The sequence below is a fragment of the Actinia tenebrosa genome, unplaced genomic scaffold (genome assembly GCF_029948245.1).
Source record: "Actinia tenebrosa isolate PJP-AT-01 unplaced genomic scaffold, QUT_ActTen_1.0 PGA_scaffold9__36_contigs__length_13948895, whole genome shotgun sequence".
NCBI lineage: Eukaryota > Metazoa > Cnidaria > Anthozoa > Actiniaria > Actiniidae > Actinia > Actinia tenebrosa.
In genome coordinates this window covers 3,555,121-3,575,650 of record NW_028292586.1, presented here as the reverse complement: position 1 = coordinate 3,575,650, position 20,530 = coordinate 3,555,121, and the positions used below count along the sequence as shown (strand labels likewise).

The following is a 20,530-nucleotide window of genomic DNA, read 5'->3' as shown; positions in this document are numbered from 1 at the left end:
AATAATGCACTAATAATGATATTATTAGTGAACACTAGTTTGAACTATGAAAAGAGCAAAATAAAGGTATTGAAAATTATTTTGTAGTACAAAGTGATACGCATGAGGTAAGGAAACTAATGTGCAGTGTTTAGTACTTCAAAGCTTCAGTTTCTTTCAGTTTTTGTTATCAATATTTATAACCACTCTTTCAATAAAAAATATAACTGTTTAAGGAACTAATCTTATTGAAAGAATCCGACATGTTCCATTTTCATTTCATTATTCCTGGTCATTGCCCAGAACTTTTTTCTTAAAAGTGTTTTGATGGAATATTTTACACCATTGAGTAGTGTGCAATAGTGGACTATCTTAATGTAAGAGTCTAGAGGTAGATGAAACTTATTTTGGGCCATCATCAGATTTATCATCTTACCGAGTCTACTGAAGTTTATTAGTAAGCTAATATATCTGATCATTGATGGTGGACAATTTTCAAAATATAATTTATTTCCACACTCTCTTCTCTATTTATTATCATATCATCAAGGCACCAAAAAAAGATATTTAAATATTTAAATTGTATTCTTTCCATTGAATCTTACCCATGCACGAAAAGAAAACCCTGTCCCAGGAGGGTTCCATTTGCCTTTTTGCACTGTTTATTCCGTACATATCATTTAACTTCACACCTTAGTGTCAAGATTTTTGCTTGTAAAGAAGACAGAAGAAAGCCTCGGGACAAGGGTAGAAAAGCAAAGGGTTTGATGAAGCATTTTTGACTGATGTCTTTCTAATAATTATTTATCAACTGTAAAATCTTCAACACTCACAGGTTTAACTTTTGCTACCTCATGCCAAAATAATATTTCCATAACTGTCAATAACTGATGTTATATAGACAAAAATTGTTTAATCTAATTTTTTATTGAATAGTGGGAATCATATATCATACTAAAATATATTGCAGTTTTGAAACATTCATTTACATTAAAGAAATTAGTAAGGAAACTTAGAGCATACAATTGCAGCTATTTGTTTTGAGCTGTATTTTGTTCACTTAAGTTACTAGTGAACAAAGGCAAGCTCAACATTATTTGAGTTTTAAAATTTGCAGAAAAATTAAAAATTATATAGAAAGAAAAAACATTTCTGAAAAGCTTAAAATTTTCACATGATCAAATCTACAAATCTACGCCATGTTTTGAAATAATGTTCCCTCTACCGAATTGTTTTGTGTTTTCTCTAAAATATATGATATTCTCTGTCTTAACTTCAGAACTGTCAAAAAATTATTCTAAAAAGTTATTTACTTTTTTGCTTTGTTGCAGTTTCAAACTTTTTATATGTTTAAGTTTTCTCCTGCTCAAAAAACAAGTTGACACCATATATCACATGGATTAAAACTCAGAACAATAGGTATAGAAATAACAATAGACTCGCATTTAGCGGCTTTAATCGATGGGATTAAATCTGAAACACCACCTAGAGAAACCAGGACAGCCTTCTAATTAATTCATTCCAAAGAAATCAGTCTCCCTTAAACAATGGCTAGCACTGGCGGCCGTACAATTCTACTGCCGTCTTTGTTGTCGTCCCCGTCTGCGTTGCTGTATTTTATGGTTATTCCATGATTCAAAATGCTTGTATTTACAAACTGTAATACTTTGCTTATATTTCAATCTATATATGATTTATATATGATATGGACATTTCTGAAAACGATCCAGAATTTCGTGTTTTTTTTTTTTTTTTTTGTTTTTTTGTTTTCTTAATTTGTGAAAATTTGTGAATAAATGGGTTAAAGTTTGAATCCGTAAATTTTTTGAGCACATGCATTGTATTGGGGACAAATGTTGAGATCAAGAGGAATGTAAATAGTCCCTTTTCTATATTCACTTAGGTGATCACAAAACAATAATGGTTTCAATTAAGTGCTTTGCACTATCATAAATATGTCGTAAATGCCTCTTGCTTGAGGGTCTCAATTTGCCCTTGAACCCCCTAGTTGAGCCCCTCCCACAGGTATTTTGGGAACAAGGAAACAGGTGCCTTTATTTTCAGGGAAAACAAAATATTGTCAGAGTATTTTCATGCAACAAGTAAGACTTGAGTAACAACGACAATACATTCTTGTCAGTAATCTTCGGAACAGAATGAGAAACACTGATTTTGGGGAACAAGTCATTTAAAGGGAACAAAAATGTTAAGGGAACAAAGATCTTTTTTTTTTGGGAAGGACCCTAGGTACTGCCACATTACTCAGTTGTTAGCAAGCCCGATCACGGCTATGATTCAGTTACAAAATGGAGCACGTGAGCACTGTTTCAGGTGTTCCGTTGACATGCGTAGGACTTGTCAGAAACATGCAGTTTTAATATATGGTCAGAGGCAAAGCTTTCAGTAACAGTTACAACCCCATGTGACTTAACTTTTCCTAACAATTCCTTAAAAAGTCATATATTGCGCTATCGCGAAATGTGGTGATTGTGTATTGTCATAGTTTGAATCATCGCGAAATGTGACTTATGCTTGAATGCCACATTTTGCGACGAGAATTTGTCGCAAACTGTGGTGTTGAAAATTGAACCACAGTTTGCGTTGACGCAATATATGGCCAACCCTAGATATGACCATGTTTTGCGATCAACGCAAACTATGGGTTTCGATTGCACGCCACATTTTGCGATCGTCTTGAAACACATTTTGCGTTGACGCATACTGTGAGTTCCAGCCCATGGGCTATAGGCTTGACTTCAAACACCACAGATTGCGATGACGCAAACTATGGTTTTCGATTGCACACCACATTTTGCGATCGACTTGAACCATGATTTGCGTATTCATTGTACATAACTGTTTACAAATATTTTCACATAATACTATTCCATAGGTTATTAGACAATCGTGTAATGAAACAGAGAGCAATTCATTAATTTTTTTACAAAAAAAAAAAAAGGAATTTTACGCTCGTACGGATTTCATAAAAGCAAGCTTGGACGAGAAAAGGGCTGGCTGCACTTTGATAGACACAATGAATAATTTTAGCTGATCACCTGCCTTAAAACAGTATATTATTTTTGTGACTGCCCCCCCCCCCCCCCCCCCCCCTTATATAGGTTAATTCCTCCAAGTTTTGAGCGATCCTCCCTTTCGTAGTTCTTAAAAACAAGTGTTCCCCCACAAAAAAAATAAACATCCTCCCTCCCCCCCTCCCCTCCCCCTCCCCCCCCCCCCCCCCCATAAATAACGATCGTTCCCCAACTCCTCAACAAGAACAGAAAGTTTAAATTTAATGTGGACTGGGTATTAAGATTTATTTTGTTCTGCTTGAAGTCTTAATGCCCAGTTCAATAAATCCAAATTTTGGAAACATCTAAAGGGATTCTTTTACTCATGATCAAGGCGAATCCTAAAGCCTAGTTTATAGCCCTGAACATGAAATGCCCTTTTTACTGGTTTTTTTTTTCATTGTCTTTTTTATATTTTTCAAATGGAAGTAACTAATATTCTTCTGGATACCCTCCACCCCCCCCCCCCCCCCCCCCCCCCTCAAAGCTCTGTGTGCCACATTTCCAGGCTTCCCTTTCCAATTTTATTCACTTTTTTCTCCCAGTGGAAAAGTCTCACCAGTGTAAATTAATTTTATATCGGTAACTTTTTCCCAGTTTCACCGCACATGCATGGTAATTTAGAACTTTAATTAGGCAAAGTTACCGTGTTCATTCAAGTCAAACGATTAAGTCAAACCACGATTACAGCCTTAGCGCATAATCAGGATTTCAGCTCGAGAGATGTCCAAAATTTCTGGCGCGCGCCGCCAACATTGATGGGTTGCAAGTTGCGAAAAACCCTGTTTTTCTGAGCGCTTACTTAATTGATGTCTCCCAATTTAGACATAAAAAGAAACATCGCATTTCGAAAGTTCAGAGAAACAAACAAACAAACAACAAAAATATGGTGAAGTTCTTCAATCAGCAAGAGGGCCCATGAATTTCCCATATTTATAACACATCTTTATGCAGCTGCTGCTAGCACCCTAGCCTTTTCGAATTCTTCCTTTTCTTATCCAAATGTTTTGGGGGCCTAAATAGCTACCACTTAGATGTTGATAATCACTAATCATTGAAATCCACATGTAAACGGGGTGGGCTCAACCCTATATAGACCCTCTTTATCGAACTATTCTTCAGTCTCGGCCGGAAGACATTAATTGAAAAAAGCATTTATGTTTGATTCCTTTTGCATTGTCGCAGGTTGGTTTTATATCGTAAAGCATCAATGTCAGGGACCGCTAAGCCAGAGAAACAGGTAAACTCCTACCAACTCTTTGCTTATGGTGGCGCGCAAATGCATGATATAAATGGCGAGACAGTGATCCCTAATGCTTGTTTGTCTTGGCCAAATTCTCAAGCCCTATACCACTCCATAATGGTCTGATCCGCGATCCCTGAATGGCTTTTTGATGAGAGACAGGAAAAATTGAATCCAAATTTCGAAAACAATCGGAATATTTCTAAATAGTGGGAGAAAAGTGGGAAAACCATAACCCAATGTTGGAATATTTCAAGTACTTTTAAAAACTATTTTTTTAATCCTCTGCAGCTATTTAGGAAGGGAACAGCATTTTTTCTCAACTGAAAATATAATGGGGATGTTTGAAGATTAAAAACCAACATTGGGAATTAAATGGAGTTCAAAAATGGAATCCAAACTTTCCAATAAGATAAGAATGTTATTGCCGATGAGATCTCAAGTTTGGAAGTTATTATGATTATGATATGGCGAATGATCCTAAATAAATTATCCTATGAAGGTTTTTGTCAGTGTAATAAGAATTGTGTTTCTTTAGTCGTAAAAAAGGGAGGGGCTTCAAAGAGAGGGGGTAGGGGGGCTTATCAAATAAGCCAGGGGAGCCTAAAGAGGAAAACGGTAGCATATAATGATGTGCTATGAAAAAAATTATCTGTTACTAACTGATTTATCGCATGGCGTGAATGTAGTATATTTATCACTCTGTCATTGTCGTTTAATATCAGCATGAGCCCAGTGGTTAATTTGGGCCTTTTTGGGTAGGTTTCTGCCCCAAGCTTTTCAAAACCTTTACCATATCCAAGACCAAGAATTTTGATTTTCGAAACCAACCCCCCCCCCCCCCCCCCCCCAACAAAAAAAGACATCCCATTTTGACGTTACATCGAAAAAGTCTATTACTTGGACGTAATTTGTTCCCATTTCAGACCACATGTCATTCCCTTGAGAGTAATATTCATTGTTCTTGTCGTATCCATATTCATGTGTCTTCTCATGCACAACCATATTTAAACTAAAAAAATTTCCTCTATGGGACTGAATTGGGAAAACATGACTCCCTTATAAAAGTGGGGCGGGGGTCCTCGTCGGAAATTCCGAAAATGACCCCTAAAAGGGACCTGTATATTGGGATAATGGGTGTGGCAGTGATGAAATTTCACCCCTGAGAGGGACCAATCAATAACGCATTTTTTTGTTTAGTTTCTCGATTTTATTTGCATCAAACGCCGTCTGCTCTAACAAATTCATGATGACGTCGTCATATACAAATCGCTTGCTTTTTTGTAGACCTTATACCCTAAAAGGGACCACAACATTCAGTTGGTGCGCATTCTCGTCTTTATCACCCTAAGCGGGACCAAAACCCTGATTTCAAACCCTAAAAGGGATGACATGGACCCCGCGCCCCCTTTCATGAGGGAGTCCCCCCCGTGGGTTAAAAGATGTTGCCCTAAATGAAATTGATACTCTGGCTGAATTAATATTTTCTCTTTGGTTAGGAGTATAAAATTCAAATTCTGTAATATATTTGTCGTCCCCATAACAAAACATAACGATTCATCAAGCAGCTGATAGGAGTGCCCTTCTCATTCTTTACCTGGTGGAATTCTTTTGCTCGTGGATCAGCCAACGACAACTTAACCGTTCGACATTTTCAGAATCATGTCTTCTTCTTTACTTGCTAATATTTTGGATTGCCTATTCAACATCTGTATTCATCTCTTTTTCTTCAAACGTTCCATACAGTAATTTTTTTTCAGGAGGAATGGTGTTATCGATTGTCGACAATTCAGTCTTTATACTTGACTAAACGGTCTTTATTTTGAAAATACTGTGTGGCAAATACATGCATCTTTATCACATCAATACTATGTACATAGAATAGAATAGATTAGAACGTGGACATAACGTTAGTTGGCGTCCCCTATCTAAATCTAAATTGAACATGACGTATGATGTTTTCGTGACAGTGGGTTATACGTATTCCCGACCAGAACGTACGGTATGAGTTTAGCGTGATGCCATAGGTCAGTAGCGTGACGCCCCGAGCTGTTGAAGGTCCTCTATCATTTCAAACGAATATTGCCATGACTTTTCCGGCATTAAAAAAAAAACAAAAAAACAAAAAAAAAAAAAACAAAACAAAACAAAACAAGCTAAAATTAATTCCAGTCTATTTTACGTGATATGAAATTAGGATGCTGGTTTATATCATAATATAACACTTGAGAGCCGGTTCCAAGTGCTATCAGTGAATCAGATACATAAATTAGTCTTCGGTTTCGAATTGAAAAGAGAGAGTGGAGGTGAGGTACAGCTACAATAAAGATAGCCGTATTTTGACATATCGTAGTCTACCGGCTTTAGAACTGAAGCACTTACAATTGAAGACCTTAGTGTTCGGCTTATATTAGGTGAATACATGTTTATTTTTGTTTATGTATTTTTATCAATATATAAATTTTTTATTTTTTTATTTTTTTAGTTAACTCAATCCTAACTCAAACTCAATTCAACCTCTAACTCAGCAAATAGCCAATCCCACAACAGTCCAATAAATCTACGAGAGACTAAAGTGATCTTCATGGTTAGGCTTGTCATTAAACTTATTCCTTAAACTTATGGCGATTGCAAAAAGCCCATGAAGTAGTATATTATTAAACACAGTCCTTATTAGAAGTCTCTTATTCAGTTTTAGTTCACGAGTTTTTCACTCTATACTAATAACTTCGATCTCTTTAAAATCTCGAATATTGTAAAACGCCGATGCAAATAATACTTTAGTAACTATTATATTTTGCGGAGTGTCTAAATGTCCGCAGCCGGTCACATAACTCAAAATGCTAAATAGCCGGCAGTCCGAAACTTTTCATAAACTCATCCTAGTAGTATTATACAATGGATCCTAATGTATCCTACACGAATAATGATTTACTATAAAAACATTATGCAGCGAACACTTTCTTTTTATCATGTTATCACACTCTTTAATAACAGAGCTCACATAACTCAAAATATATTATTAAGCTAAATGGCTGGGAGACGAATATTTTAAATAAAAATCAAGGTTATATAAACTAAAATCCAAATCCAATGTTCCTATCTCGATAAAGAACCGTTTCGGACTGCCGGCAATTTAGTGTTTTGAGTTACGTGACCGTCAGTTGATTACCCTATGACCAAAAATATGGAAGTGCCATGAAAGGGAGCTTAAATATAGTATGCTTTTATATCGAGATAGGAACATTAGGTTTGGATTTTAGTTTATATAACGTAACCTTGATTTTTATAGAAATAAATTCGGACTGCTGCTCACTTAGCATTATGAGTTATGTGACCGGCTGCGGACATTTCAGACACTTCGTATATTTTATTGTGAGTCTTTTGAGTCTTCGCTCTATATTCGCTCTCTTCAACATACCTCAGACATTATAGAGTAAATCTAAGGTCGTAAACAAACAATACAGTTATTACCTATATATTTTTTAGTTCTTTTAAGTAAAAGGTTTCAATTTGTCTCGAGTATTTTTTACGAAGTTTATATATCTACAGAGATCTACAGACTTCAAGCAATTGGTGACTTTGAACGGAAATATGTAACGTAGAACGAAACCCCAAAAAACACAAATAAATTTACACTACCTCCCCGACGGGCTTATCTGTTAAGGTCGGTTCTGCCACAGAGATATTTGAAGCCATTTTTCAAGTATTCTATCGAGTGTTTTGATTGGCCATTTTATTTCGTCTACGTCATAGGTCAGTTCTGCCATGGAGGTCCGTTTCACCACGGCACACAAGTACGGGTCAGAACAAGCGAGGCAGTATGTGAATACAGGCAAATTTCATGGCTTAAAGACGCGAAGACTAACCTCTAATGCGACTTTCTCGGTTCTATAGGGATGTGAGAGAAGGTTCAAGACTAAAATTTGGCGCTGGAAAGAAAATTCGAAGACGTACGAGGTTTCAAAGACCCGTGATGGTTCGCTTTTGGGCCTCGATACTCCAACCTTCTCTTATTTCTTACTGGTTGGAAAAAAATTTTTAAAACGGGCTAAATTCAAAAATAACCACGCAGAGCGAAAGAAGTGCTATTTCTCAATGATCGGGTAAAATTTCGAGGCTTTATTTCACGTTTCAATGATTTTATTGAAATTTTTGATGAATCTCCATACATTTCCTTATAACAGGACACCACAGAAACCAAGCTTGGGCTACCTGTGTTACGACCAATGAAAACTCTGTATTTCAACACGTGACAAGATTTGAAAGGTTGGCGGTCATTTTTACTAAACCGTTGAAGTAGAAATATAAACGGCAAAGGTTTGCTTGGTTTATTCCTTTCTGTTGTGCTAAAATGGCTTTTTATGGTTGGTTAATGATGCGTGGAAGATGTTGGATGCCTTAACCAAGATAATGTCATTTTGGAATAAGTAAAGGCCGCGAAAGAGCCAAATACTCGCTTCGTATTGCAAGTTGTTGTTCATCGATCTACAGTCAAAGCTCATAAAGGCGCAAAGATCGTTTGGTAAGTTGTATTTTCTGACTTATTCAGTACGATAAACCTATTAACATGTTGTCGAAATGCCGAGTCAATTTTAATGTGAGGGATAAGTTTAATAGGTAACCGGATGTTTCGCCCACAAGTCAGTTCGCCCACACCGTTTAGCCCACAACATATCGGCCATCAAATCAATTTCGCCCAAACGATATCATGTCATATGAATACACACTTGAAAAGCTTTATGAAATAGAATTTATGTAATTTTAAGTCCATCAAAGCAATGACGGAACTTTTAGAATAGCATTCCAGTTGTCTCGATGAAAGCCAAAGCGCTGAGAATTGACTTCAGACGCGAACGACTTTGTTGTGACGGAGTGACGGCAACAAATTAGTGTAAAGACTCGTCAATGAAGTGAAACTAACAAGTGAGATTTTCGAAACAAATCTTGGCTTTCTGAAGAAAATCTTTATTAAAAACATGATTATTTAATCTTATCGAATGCTTTGATGTGTCATTTTCATTGACATCCGAGTTCGTGAGATACAGCGCGAGCCTACAGCGCGATAGATCTTTGACTTTCATCGAGACAACTGGAATTAATGCTATTCTAAAAGTTCCATCATTGCTTTGATGGACTTAAAATTACATAAATTCTATTTCATAAAGCTTTTCAAGTGTATATTTATATGACATGATATCGTGTGGGCGAAAAGACTTACGGTTGTGGGCTAAACGGTGTGGGCGAACTGACTTGTGGGCGAAACATCCGGTAACCGTTTAATAATATGCCGAAGTTTATTCTTGCCTCGATGTTTTACATGAGTTTACACTAGCCCAACAGGCAAATGTTTATCGTAAACAATATGGTCAAATGTCTTTAAAAAACTACAATATACGATTTACCAAATGTACTTCAACAGTACTTCTAGAAAATGTAGGTTTTTTTTTAATAATACTTTATTCAAAAAAATGCAGATTACATATTTTGAAAAGGAAGACATTGAGGTTAGCCCTATATAAGTCCCCTAATTTAAAATAAATAAATAATTTTAAGAACTAATAATATATATATATATATATATATGTACAATACTAACTTCGAAAAATGTTCATGTGTTTCTTAAGTCTTGTTTTAAATTTATTTACGTTGGGTTCATCTGTATGATTTACTACGTTATTAGGAAGATCATTCCAAGATTTGATTATTCGCACAAAAAAAGAATATTTGTAACAATTTACTCTAGCAGATTTGGTCTGTATTTTAAATTGGTGATTAGCTCTCGTTTTCGTACTTTTACAAAGTTCAAAATAGTCACTGAAATCTAGACCGTTCATCTTGTGTACAATCTTATAGCACTCAACTAGAGAGAGGAATTCCCTTCTAAGTTGCAAAGAGTTCCATTTGAGTATCTTACATCTGTCTTCATATGCCATCTCTTGTCGTTTTTGACCAAGTGCGATGCGTGACGCTCTTCGTTGTATAGATTCAATTGCATGGATATCCTTTACTAGGTGTGGTGCCCAAACTGGGCATGCATATTCCAGAATGGGACGGACCAGTGATTTATAGAGTATGGAAAAGATTTCCTTATTTCTACTACCCGTGGTACGTTTAACTAAACCAAGGACTTTATTTGCTTTATGTACAATTGCTTCTACATGTTTGGACCAACTTAGATCGCTCGACATTATAACTCCAAGGTCTTTGTAGTCATGTACGTTCTTTAATGCTGTGTCGGATATGTGATATTGTGTTCTATTCTTATCACCCTTATGAGTTATCCTCATGGCTTCACACTTTTTAGGGTTAAACTTGACTTGCCAATCCGCCGCCCAGTCTTCTAAAGAAGCAAGGTCCGACTGTAGAGCTGTTACATCCCCAACGTCGGTTAGTCGTCGATAGATCTTAGTATCATCAGCAAACAATTTGATGCTTGATGTGGCTACATTTGGAATGTCATTTACATATAACAGAAACAAGATCGGCCCCAGAATTGAACCTTGCGGGACACCCGATGTTACTGGAGACCAATCAGAAAAGGATCCACGTATTTGCACTCTTTGTTTTCTATTAGTTAGAAAATTCCTGAACCACAATAGTAATTGATCGTCAATGCCATACCTGTTAAGCTTGAAGAGTAGGCGTTCATGTGGAACGCTGTCAAACGCCTTTGACAGGTCTAAAAAGATAACATCTGTCGCTTTTGAGGTATTTCTTGATAAACACCAGTCATTATAGCTACTTAGAAGTTGGCCTACCGTTGATCTGCCTTTTAAGTATCCAAATTGATTTTGGTTTAATAGTTAATAGGTATTTTAATAGGTATTTAATTTAATTTGACTGTTTTCTATCCAGTATAAACTAGCTATTGACCCGGGATGAATTGGTTGTGCATTTGACAAAGAGGGCTATATAAGCTGCTTGCCAACACTTGAATACTCTAGAAGTTAATTTCTAATTTCTGCCAATAATTAATTTCTTTAATTAATCTATTTTATTACTGTTATGATATTGATATTTTTACAGAGCCATCCTATCTACATATGAAACAGCAAAGAAAATAAGAAAGAGAGAACAAGGCAACAAGAATACAAAGAGAATCAGAAAATGCTAAGGGTAGGTTAAGTGTTGAACTTAAAAGTTAATCATGAATAAAAAGTGTTGTTATCCTCAAAGATGTTCGGCATAGGGTAAAACATGGACTGGACTCTTGGACCCTGGACCCTTGGACTATTATTTGGACCCATGTTTTACCCTATGCCTTAAATTATACGAGTTAAGTAGAGGTTAAGTAGCGATTAAAACAAATACAGGTTAAACGAGGCATAGGGTAAAACATGGACTGGACTCTTGGACAATTCTTTGGACCCATGTTTGAACCATTATATTTCTTATAACTATTGGTTGCGACCAGTTTGTTGCATGCGATTTGAGGAACGCACTTACGATACAATACTTTGTATTGCATGCACGTGACTAGCATAGCCTTTCATTTGAAAAATGTTACTTGGATTTGCGTTCATTCTTCACGGTCATAAAATAATGTGTCTTTTACAACAGAATCCTCAGCACTACTGCAACCTCGGATCTTCAAGTCTTCTATATGCTATCTAGATGGCTATACAGAGACCACACAGAGTATAGATAAGCGAAATTGTCATGGAACGACTTCTAAATCAAGCTTCGAATGAACGCAAATCAAAGTAACATTTTTCAAATGAAAGACTATGCTAGTCATGTGCATGCAATACAAAGTATAAAGACAGCCTATACATTGAGATCCCTTTGTACAACCCTTCAATATTCCCAGTATCGCGCTTGTCTTCACCTTGTTATCTTATTATCCAAACCCTAACGCCTACCAAAACTAATAACCTACCACCACTACTGGCTGAGAACCTGTGAAAATCCTGTGAAAAACCTGTGAAAAATATATCTCAATTTTAGGAATTTCACAAAAAATTTTCACAGCATTTTCAAACATTCAAACCTGTGAAAAGGAACACTTTCACAGGTTCCAGAACCTGTGAAAATTCTGTGAAAACCTGTGAAAATTTAACCTGTGAAAAACCTGTAAATTCACAGGTTTTCACTAACCTTAAAAACCTGTGAAAACATACACTTTCACAGGTTTCAAAACCTTTGAAAAACCTGTGAAAATTTAACCTGTGAAAAACCTGTGAAATTTTTTCACAGGTTTTCACAACCTAAAAACCTGTGAAAAGAATTCACAGGTTTTTTCACAGGTTTTTTCCCACAGGTTTGAATTGGTCAAAAACCTGTGAAAAGGGACACTTTCACAGGTTCAAAATGCTGTGAAAAACCTGTGAATATAATTTTTGCAGGTTTTTTGCAAAACATTTCTAGACAGAAAACCTGTACAAAAATACCCTGTGAAAATTATATTCACAGGTTTTTTTAATAAGGAAAAAAACCTATTATACTGTAAATATGGACACTCAAAATCTGTGAAAAACCTGTGAAAAGCTTACAATGGAAGTTTTGAGAAAACCTGTAAAATCCTACTTCAAAACCATTAAGTCAAGAGCTCATTAACAGAAGCAGCAAATCACCGCGAAATATGTATAAATGGCACCTACATGTAGTAATACTAAATTGTGATTGTCAATTTACAAAAAAAGCCTTTCTGTTTTTCCATCTTTGTCAGTTATGTATCAGTTATGTATTAAGTGTTATAAGATAGCAAAATTTGAGTCCATAAGCTACAAAGAGGTCACTACTGGGATTTTGCAATTTTAATACTGAGCTATGATCTCAAGTCTGACATTGACCATGATCTAATAAAAGTTAAACTTTTCAACATTTTTTATTGTCATTCTTTTTATAAATTTCTTTTGAAATCCTTCAATAACTATCCTGAAAACAATACACGCATTCTAGAAATGGTTATTTACCTATAACTAGATAGGCTTATCCTCTATTTTCGCTTAAGAATTAATTTTACTGACCAGTTGGCAAGAGCCATATAGACCAGAGCTCATAAGTAGTCATCACTATCTAAGATCCAGCTCTTTTATAAGCTAAACCAGAGCTAACCAGCAAAAAGGGGAAGCACAGTCTGTAGTTTTCAAGTCCTGTGGTGATTTCATCAGCTTTTTGAGGCTGTAAAAAGAGAAAAATGCTATAGTTCAGATTCAAATGCTGCATTTTTTACAACTTGCCAAAACATAACAGCATATATCTATAGAACTCAATATTTAAATAGCTTTTAAATTTAAAAAACCTACCTCCACTGAATAATACTGCTTGCTTGAATACAACTTGAACCTTCATTTTTAATTCTTGGCAAAATACTCAGGGTTTTTTCATTTGATGTCTTCGTTTTTACTTCAGCAGAGGCATTACTATGAGTAAACATATTTGCTTTCATCTCAAAAAATTAAGATCTTTTGTTTTAAACGCTTTGAAGGCTATTTTATATTCTAACAAATAGTTTTTTCTTCATCACAAATCAACCAAGGAAGGTTTCTTTGCAAAAATGAGCGAAAAAACTTTTGATTTCCCGCCTTTTTGCTTTCTAATGCCAACAGCCAAAGAATGATCGTGTTTTCGTCATGTGACCAAGAAAAAGTCCGCTGACTAATAAAGCGAGCCAGCACATTTAAAATGGCGCTGAGGGTTGTGGTTGTTTTTTCTTGCAAAAGAAGGGGAAAAATCAAAAAGTCAGCCAAAATAAGGTATTAATTTAATTTTATAGTTAAGCTTTCAATGTGTTATGTCCATTTTCTAAAATTCAAAAAATTATCAAGGCTTTATCCGAATGAAACTTACTAGTAAAAGTTTTAAAAGTTTTTCTTTCAAAAGTTTTTTTTCGACACTGAAGCAGAAAGACATCAGATAAGCACATTATGATTAAAAATAATAATAAAACAAATACAAAATGTTTGAGCATTAGGTTTCACTTGGAGGATTTCAGGAACAGGAGAATAAGTTTCTGGCAGACAGCACCATCTGATAAATGCCATACATTCTTCGGTTAATTTATTCAATTTTATAAAAATGTATTATCATTATTGCTAATAAATGTTTTACTCGTAGTTGTGATGAATTGCAAACCCAGAAATTATTGGGATATATAAGCGGTATCGTTGGAATTGAAGCAACCCACCCCATATCTGCAGAGTGTTATTACACCTGTAAGTCTTAAAAAGTCAAAATTGTATTTGAATTATATATTCCATTTGATGTTCAATTCAGTCCATCATGAAATATTAACACTGGATAGAGGTAACAAAGTCTTTATCCTCTTTTAGTAGCATCAGCCAAAATTTCCATTCCAAAATCAACTTTTAAATTCCAATTGGAATTCAGTGGATGAAGAGCCACTCTGTGGAAAATGCTACTGTTATCCTTAAGTAGGATGTTATCCTTAAGTAGGATGTTATCCTTAAGTAGGATGTTATCCTTAAGTAGGATGTTATCCTTAAGTAGGATGTTATCCTTAAGTAGGATGTTATCCTTAAGTAGGATTGTAAGCAGGATCGTGCATCCTATGTGAGATCTTTTTAGGATTTTTTATAAAGTAACTTTTATAATGTCAAGTTAAATTTACTGTAGCTGTTCATTAGTGTCATAAGTATGATCATATGCCTTCAAAATATGTTGAGGAAAATTAGAATTATATAAAGGCATTTCAGCTGTTTTCACAGATTTTTCACAGGTTTCTGTTTCAACGAGTTTTTATCATCCGAAATTCACAGGTTTTTCACAGGTATATCTGTTTCAACGAGTTTTTATCTTGCTGAAATTCACAGGTTTTTCACAGGTTTCCATTTCAACGAGTTTTTATCATGCCCAAATTCACAGGTTTTTCACAGGTTTCTGTTTCAACGAGTTTTTATCATGCCCAAATTCACAGGTTTTTCACAGGTTTCTGTTTCAATGAGTTTTTATCATGCAGAAATTCACGGGTTTTTCACAGGTTTCTGTTTCAATGAGTTTTTATCATGCCCAAATTCACAGGTTTCTGTTTCAATGAGTTTTTATCATGCCCCAATTCACAGTTTTTTCACAGGTTTCTGTTTCAATGAGTTTTTATCATGCCCAAATTCATAGGTTTTTCACAGGTTTATGTTTCAACGAGTTTTTATCATGCTGAAATTCACAGGTTTCTGTTTCAATGAGTTTTTATCATGCCCCAATTCACAGTTTTTTCACAGGTTTCTGTTTCAATGAGTTTTTATCATGCCCAAATTCATAGGTTTTTCACAGGTTTATGTTTCAACAAGTTTTTATCATGCTGAAATTCACAGGTTTTTCACAGGCTTCTCCACAGAAAATAAAATTCACAGGTTTTTCCCACACAGGTTTAAAATGTTCACAGGTTTTTCACAGGTTTCTGTTTCAATGAGTTTTAATCATGCCCAAATTCACAGGTTTTTCACAGGTTTCTGTTTCAACGAGTTTTTATCATGCAGAAATTCACAGGTTTTTCACAGGTTTCTGTTTCAATGAGTTTTAATCATGCCCAAATTCACAGGTTTTTCACAGGCTTCTCCACAGAAAATAAAATTCACAGGTTTTTCCCACACAGGTTTAAAATGTTCACAGATTTTTCACAGGTTTCAAAAATTAAGATTTTTCCAAGAATCGACATGAAATCGGCCGTGTAAAATTCACAGGTTTTTTCACAGGTCATTTTGATGTTACCTGTAATTTCACAGGTTTTTCACAGGATTTTCACAGGTTCTCATACATACAATGCCGGCAAACAGTCAGTCTGGGCATACATTCGATTCTTACCGCGCTCTTCTGTTAAGGCCAGTTTTGACGGTACGATTTTTGCCTGCAACTATTGTATGCAACACGCTCGCGTCTGTCGTGGGCGTGTTGTATGCTTGATTTAAACGCTACGACTCGAGTTGTAGGATGGCAGGAGCGTGTTCTATACGGTAGTTGTAGGCGAAAGTCGTACCGTCTAAACCGGCCTTTACAATGTTGATTGTCATAGGAAAAAAAAAGACAAAAAAGAAAACCCCTCAACATAGCATAGCCTTTCATTTGAAAATGTTACTTTGATTTGCGCTCATTCAAAGCTTGATTTAGAAGTCGTTCCATGACAATTTCACTTATCTATAAATTGATTTGAATGCGGCCATATGGCAGCAAAATAAAGACATTACAAGTGATTTTTAAAAAAAAGACTAATGTATATAATGACCAATAGTTATAAGAAATATAATGGTTTGAACATGGGTCCAAATAATAGTCCAAAGGTCCAGGGTCCAAGAGTCCAGTCCATGTTTTACCCTATGCCGGTGAAACGAAGGTTTCTTTGTAGTTTATGATCAAAATATCAGTAGTAAAGGGAGAAAGAAATACCCAAACACCCCAAAATATAAATCATAGTCACAAGTAATGTGAAATAAGCACATTAGCCACCCTTTGGGCTTCATAGGAATAAAATAAATTAAGGATTTATATACAAAGAAATATATGTAGCAATGTTTGATGTTGAGTGTATGACGTCACAGACTTCAAAAAATAATCGTAAAAATATCATACTTTAGTACTGAATATCGAGAAAACACTTCATACAATGATTATTGAACCTTTAAAGAGTATTGTTAGGAAGTTTCAGCTGAATCCAAGTTTGAGCGATTTTCGTCGTAGTAGCACTTTAAGTGCACATCAAATACCATTATTAAATGCATATTAAAGCTACAAAAAGTAGCATTATTTAAGTATACGAGTTAAGTAGAGATTAAGTAGCGATTAAGTATTAAAAACTTCCCAAAGTACTACGGCACTTACGATTACGGGCAATTTTCTTGCCATAATGTCTAGTTACTGATTAAATGGTTTCATACAAGAAGTTAAAGAGGACTGAATTTGCTTTTTGGGGAAAAGACACGCATTTTTCACGCACGATTAACTGAAGTTTCCTAGCACTCGATCGTTTATAACGTATCAGTCAATCAACTAAAACTATTCGTTTTGCAGATCATTTGGACAAAAAAATATTGAAAATTAAAGACATTCTTAACCTTGCTGAACGATTTCGAATAAGGTTAAAAGCAAGAGGATGAACTATTCGTTTTTCAGATCATTTGGACAAAAAAATATTGAAAATTAAATACATTCTTTACCTTGAATGAAGATTTCGAATAAGGTCAAAAGCAAGAAGATGAAAAGGTACTGAAGTCTCAACGCCATCGCCTTAACTTGCGAGCAGAGTCTTCTTTTAACTCCTCTACGGGCGAGAGAAGAAAAGGAGACTATGCAGAAATAAAGTAGGTGGTCCAACTAGACTATTCCACAGTTTCTTCGTTTCAATATTTTCACAATTGTACCGTGGTAGTCTTGTCCTATATGGCAGACATGACCTCTGACGTCACGCTGTACATGGGGCCAATCATATCATATGATTTATTGAGGCTACACACGGTTAAGACTGGGAACCAAAAGTTCGTGGCAGTCGTGTCTTTGAGGAATTAGAGAGCTTACGAATCGACGACCGTTTGCACGACGACGACGCCGTTTATGAGAACACCGTTACTACGCATGCGCAGCAGGAAGTGACGTCATGTGGACCGTCGTCTTCAGACCGACGACGACCTCTAAAGCAGTAATTTGACGTCGTCCTACACCTCAAGGTATGTGATGTATTTTACTTATATATTTTCGAGTTTTTTTAATCAAAAATCTTTGAAAACCATGTAGCATTTGTAAAATTTCGCTTTTTATTCCTTTTATAGTCTAATGTGAAGGTTTTCATATTTCTTTGCCTAGTTTTACAAGCCAGAAGATTATCCAGTCATCATGGCAGCCAACAACACAAAGTAGGTTTGGTTTTATCGAGATAAATTTGAGATAATTACGATAACAGTCATTGATTAGACTGAAAAGAAGAACTTTTGAATATATAAGAGTGAATATCTCATTCAACTTTTTTAAATTGGCTTATAAATGCCGGGCTAGAATGCAGCAATCAGTTTTTTTAGTTTTCGCCTTTGAATTGAAATACGTTTTATCTTACATTGCATTTACATTGCTTCTTCTTTATATTCCTTAATAAATGTTATTGGTGCTTCAGGTAATGAGATAAGTAACTTCTTTTACTGAAATACAGCTGGCCCTACTTATTAAAAGTTGAACTTTTCAATGAATGTACAGTCAGTTTGAAAAATAATTTGTTATTTATATTTAAGCTTACAAGTTTAAGCTTATGAGCAATACAACCCCGTTCACATCAAAACGGTGTTTAGTTAAACTGTGTTTTATTAAAAGATTGAGAAGCTAGTATAACGGCCTGCAATAAAATCAAACGATCTAAAATATGCTCAGAGCAAGATGTCGGATAGTTTACATGCATTAAGCTTATTTCACCAAAAAGGTTGTTCAGTGTTTGCAGATATTTCTAAAAACCTGATTAGCTAAACCACTTTAAGACATGTGCCTTGTTTGGTGTAAGCCGGTGTAAAAATATTTTTATCATTGAGATAAATAGAAATAATTAGTCAAAGGGAAAACATAACAACAACATAACACACACAGACACACAAAAAATAACAAACAAACAAATCTTCCTCCAAAAACAAAAAACAAATCAAACAAAGACTAAAGAAAATTGTGCACTGAAACTTTTCTGTTGATTCCATTATAATTTGTAATACTTTTTTTTTTGAATAGGATTTCACAAATGAAATGGTCAAGTGATCACGATGTTTTTCTAGGAAGAGAGATGATGCTTTTTGAGTTGTGGAAGTTCAAAGCAGGGAGCCGGGAACGAGGAAACTGCCTAGACAGAATCGCAGAGAGTCTAAACAGTCGCCAAGAGAAACCTACATTTACTGTTTCTCAGAAGGCCATTCGGGACAGGATGAAAATTATGGAAAGGGAATTTAAGGTGGCTGCCTACTTTTGAACGTTCGATTTGAGCCCACGATGTGCGCGCGCTCAAAAACCGCTGAAAAATCTACAATATTTTATTGAAGAACCATACGCGTTTTGAGCTTCAACAGGGCAAAACCCTCAAATTTTGCACGGGACTCTATATTTTTTGATAGCTCATTCGAAAAAACTCCTAAAAATCTAGGTTATATCAACATTTTAGGAAAAGTTTAAATCAGGAACACGTGAAAAAATAGATTTTTGTAGGGATTTTTGTTTGACTTTATGAGATTTTTTAAGAGCACCGAAACTACAAAATATGACAAATCAATGTATCTCTCTTTCTTTTTGTCGAAAATTTCCATGTATTATTGTAGAAGGATTGACTAGCTTTCGTTCGTGCAATCATATAGTCTGCAAATAACTATTATCTTATGAATCTTAATTTTTTTCTTATCACTTCCGGTGGCGCAATTTTTACTCCAAAAGCTCGTGCGTAGGCTTCCATTAAATGCTGATTATCTCAAAAACAAGCTCGGGACACCCTATTTTTCTTTCCAGATTTGGAATCAGCATTAAATTTCAATTAGGAAAATCGAAGTTTTAAAAAAAGCTTAAATCAATTTCCAAAAGTAGGCAGTCACCTTAAGAAGAAAGAAAGGACCGAAAAAAGCGCATCTGGGATTTCTCCAGAAAAAACCGAGCTGGATGAAATTATGGAAAACTACATTCAGTTAAGAGATGAGCAGGAGGAGTTGGCCGAGAAATCATCAGAGGAAGATAAAAAGAAGATGGAGAAAAATAAGGAGTTGGCAGAGGAAATGAGAAACAAGGCAATGGAACGCCTCTCGCAACAAAAGAAAGATGGCAGTGACACACCAAAAAAGAGAAGGAAACAAAATGATGCCATGGAATATCTAAAAGAATCCACTGAGAAAGAATTCGAGTTAAGAAAGGCAGAGTTGGAAATAAAGAAGCAGCAGGAAGAAAGAGCGAAAGTTGAACAACAAAGAATGTTTGAGCAACAGCAGGAAATGGTAAGGCAGGTCCAAGATCAAATGAAAACCCAGCAACAACAGTTTCAAATGTTCATGCAAATGTCATGAATCAGCAAAATACCCAAGCTCAGGTATTTCATGAGCTGTTGAAAAAAGACAAGTAAAGTATACATGCCTTTTCATTGATGATTCAGTTACGATTTGTTCGATTTCGATTTTTTTAATTTACAATCAAGTAATTGAATTGCATTTTTGAATGAAATGGAACATCTTAATTGTCAATTGGTAGAAAATTAATTTTGACAAAATTATTTGCCTTAAATTGATTGACTTAAAATGACATTTGTTTTTATAATAAGTTATTACTGATTATAGCCACATTT

The 20,530-nt window shown here is 35.2% G+C and overlaps 2 protein-coding genes, 1 long non-coding RNA gene and 1 pseudogene across 4 annotated transcripts in view; 2 read left to right on the top strand and 2 right to left on the bottom strand.

Annotated features, from left to right (window-relative positions):
- The window catches only part of LOC148904507 (uncharacterized), a 35,337-nt gene extending 17,745 nt beyond the window's left edge, over positions 1 to 17,592 (bottom strand). For both annotated transcript variants that reach the window (XM_089024952.1, XM_089024953.1), the window contains exon 1: positions 17,406 to 17,592. In XM_089024952.1, coding sequence (XP_088881078.1) covers positions 17,406 to 17,472 — 67 coding nt within the window. In that variant the 5' untranslated portion in view covers positions 17,473 to 17,592. The remainder of the gene's footprint in view (positions 1 to 17,405) is intronic.
- Positions 8,074 to 12,504, top strand: LOC148904508 (uncharacterized). Its single transcript, XR_016118849.1, has 3 exons — positions 8,074 to 8,399; positions 8,481 to 8,818; positions 11,323 to 12,504. It is a non-coding gene; the product is annotated as an uncharacterized LOC148904508 (long non-coding RNA).
- Positions 9,791 to 11,095, bottom strand: LOC148904509 (uncharacterized). The gene has a single exon (XM_089024954.1). The coding sequence runs from the start codon at positions 10,581 to 10,583 to the stop codon at positions 9,888 to 9,890; it is 696 nt and encodes a 231-aa protein (XP_088881080.1). The 5' UTR covers positions 10,584 to 11,095; the 3' UTR covers positions 9,791 to 9,887.
- Positions 17,593 to 18,052: 460 nt separating the features above from the next.
- LOC148904506 (uncharacterized) lies at positions 18,053 to 20,335 on the top strand (annotated as a pseudogene).
- Positions 20,336 to 20,530: the final 195 nt, after the last annotated feature.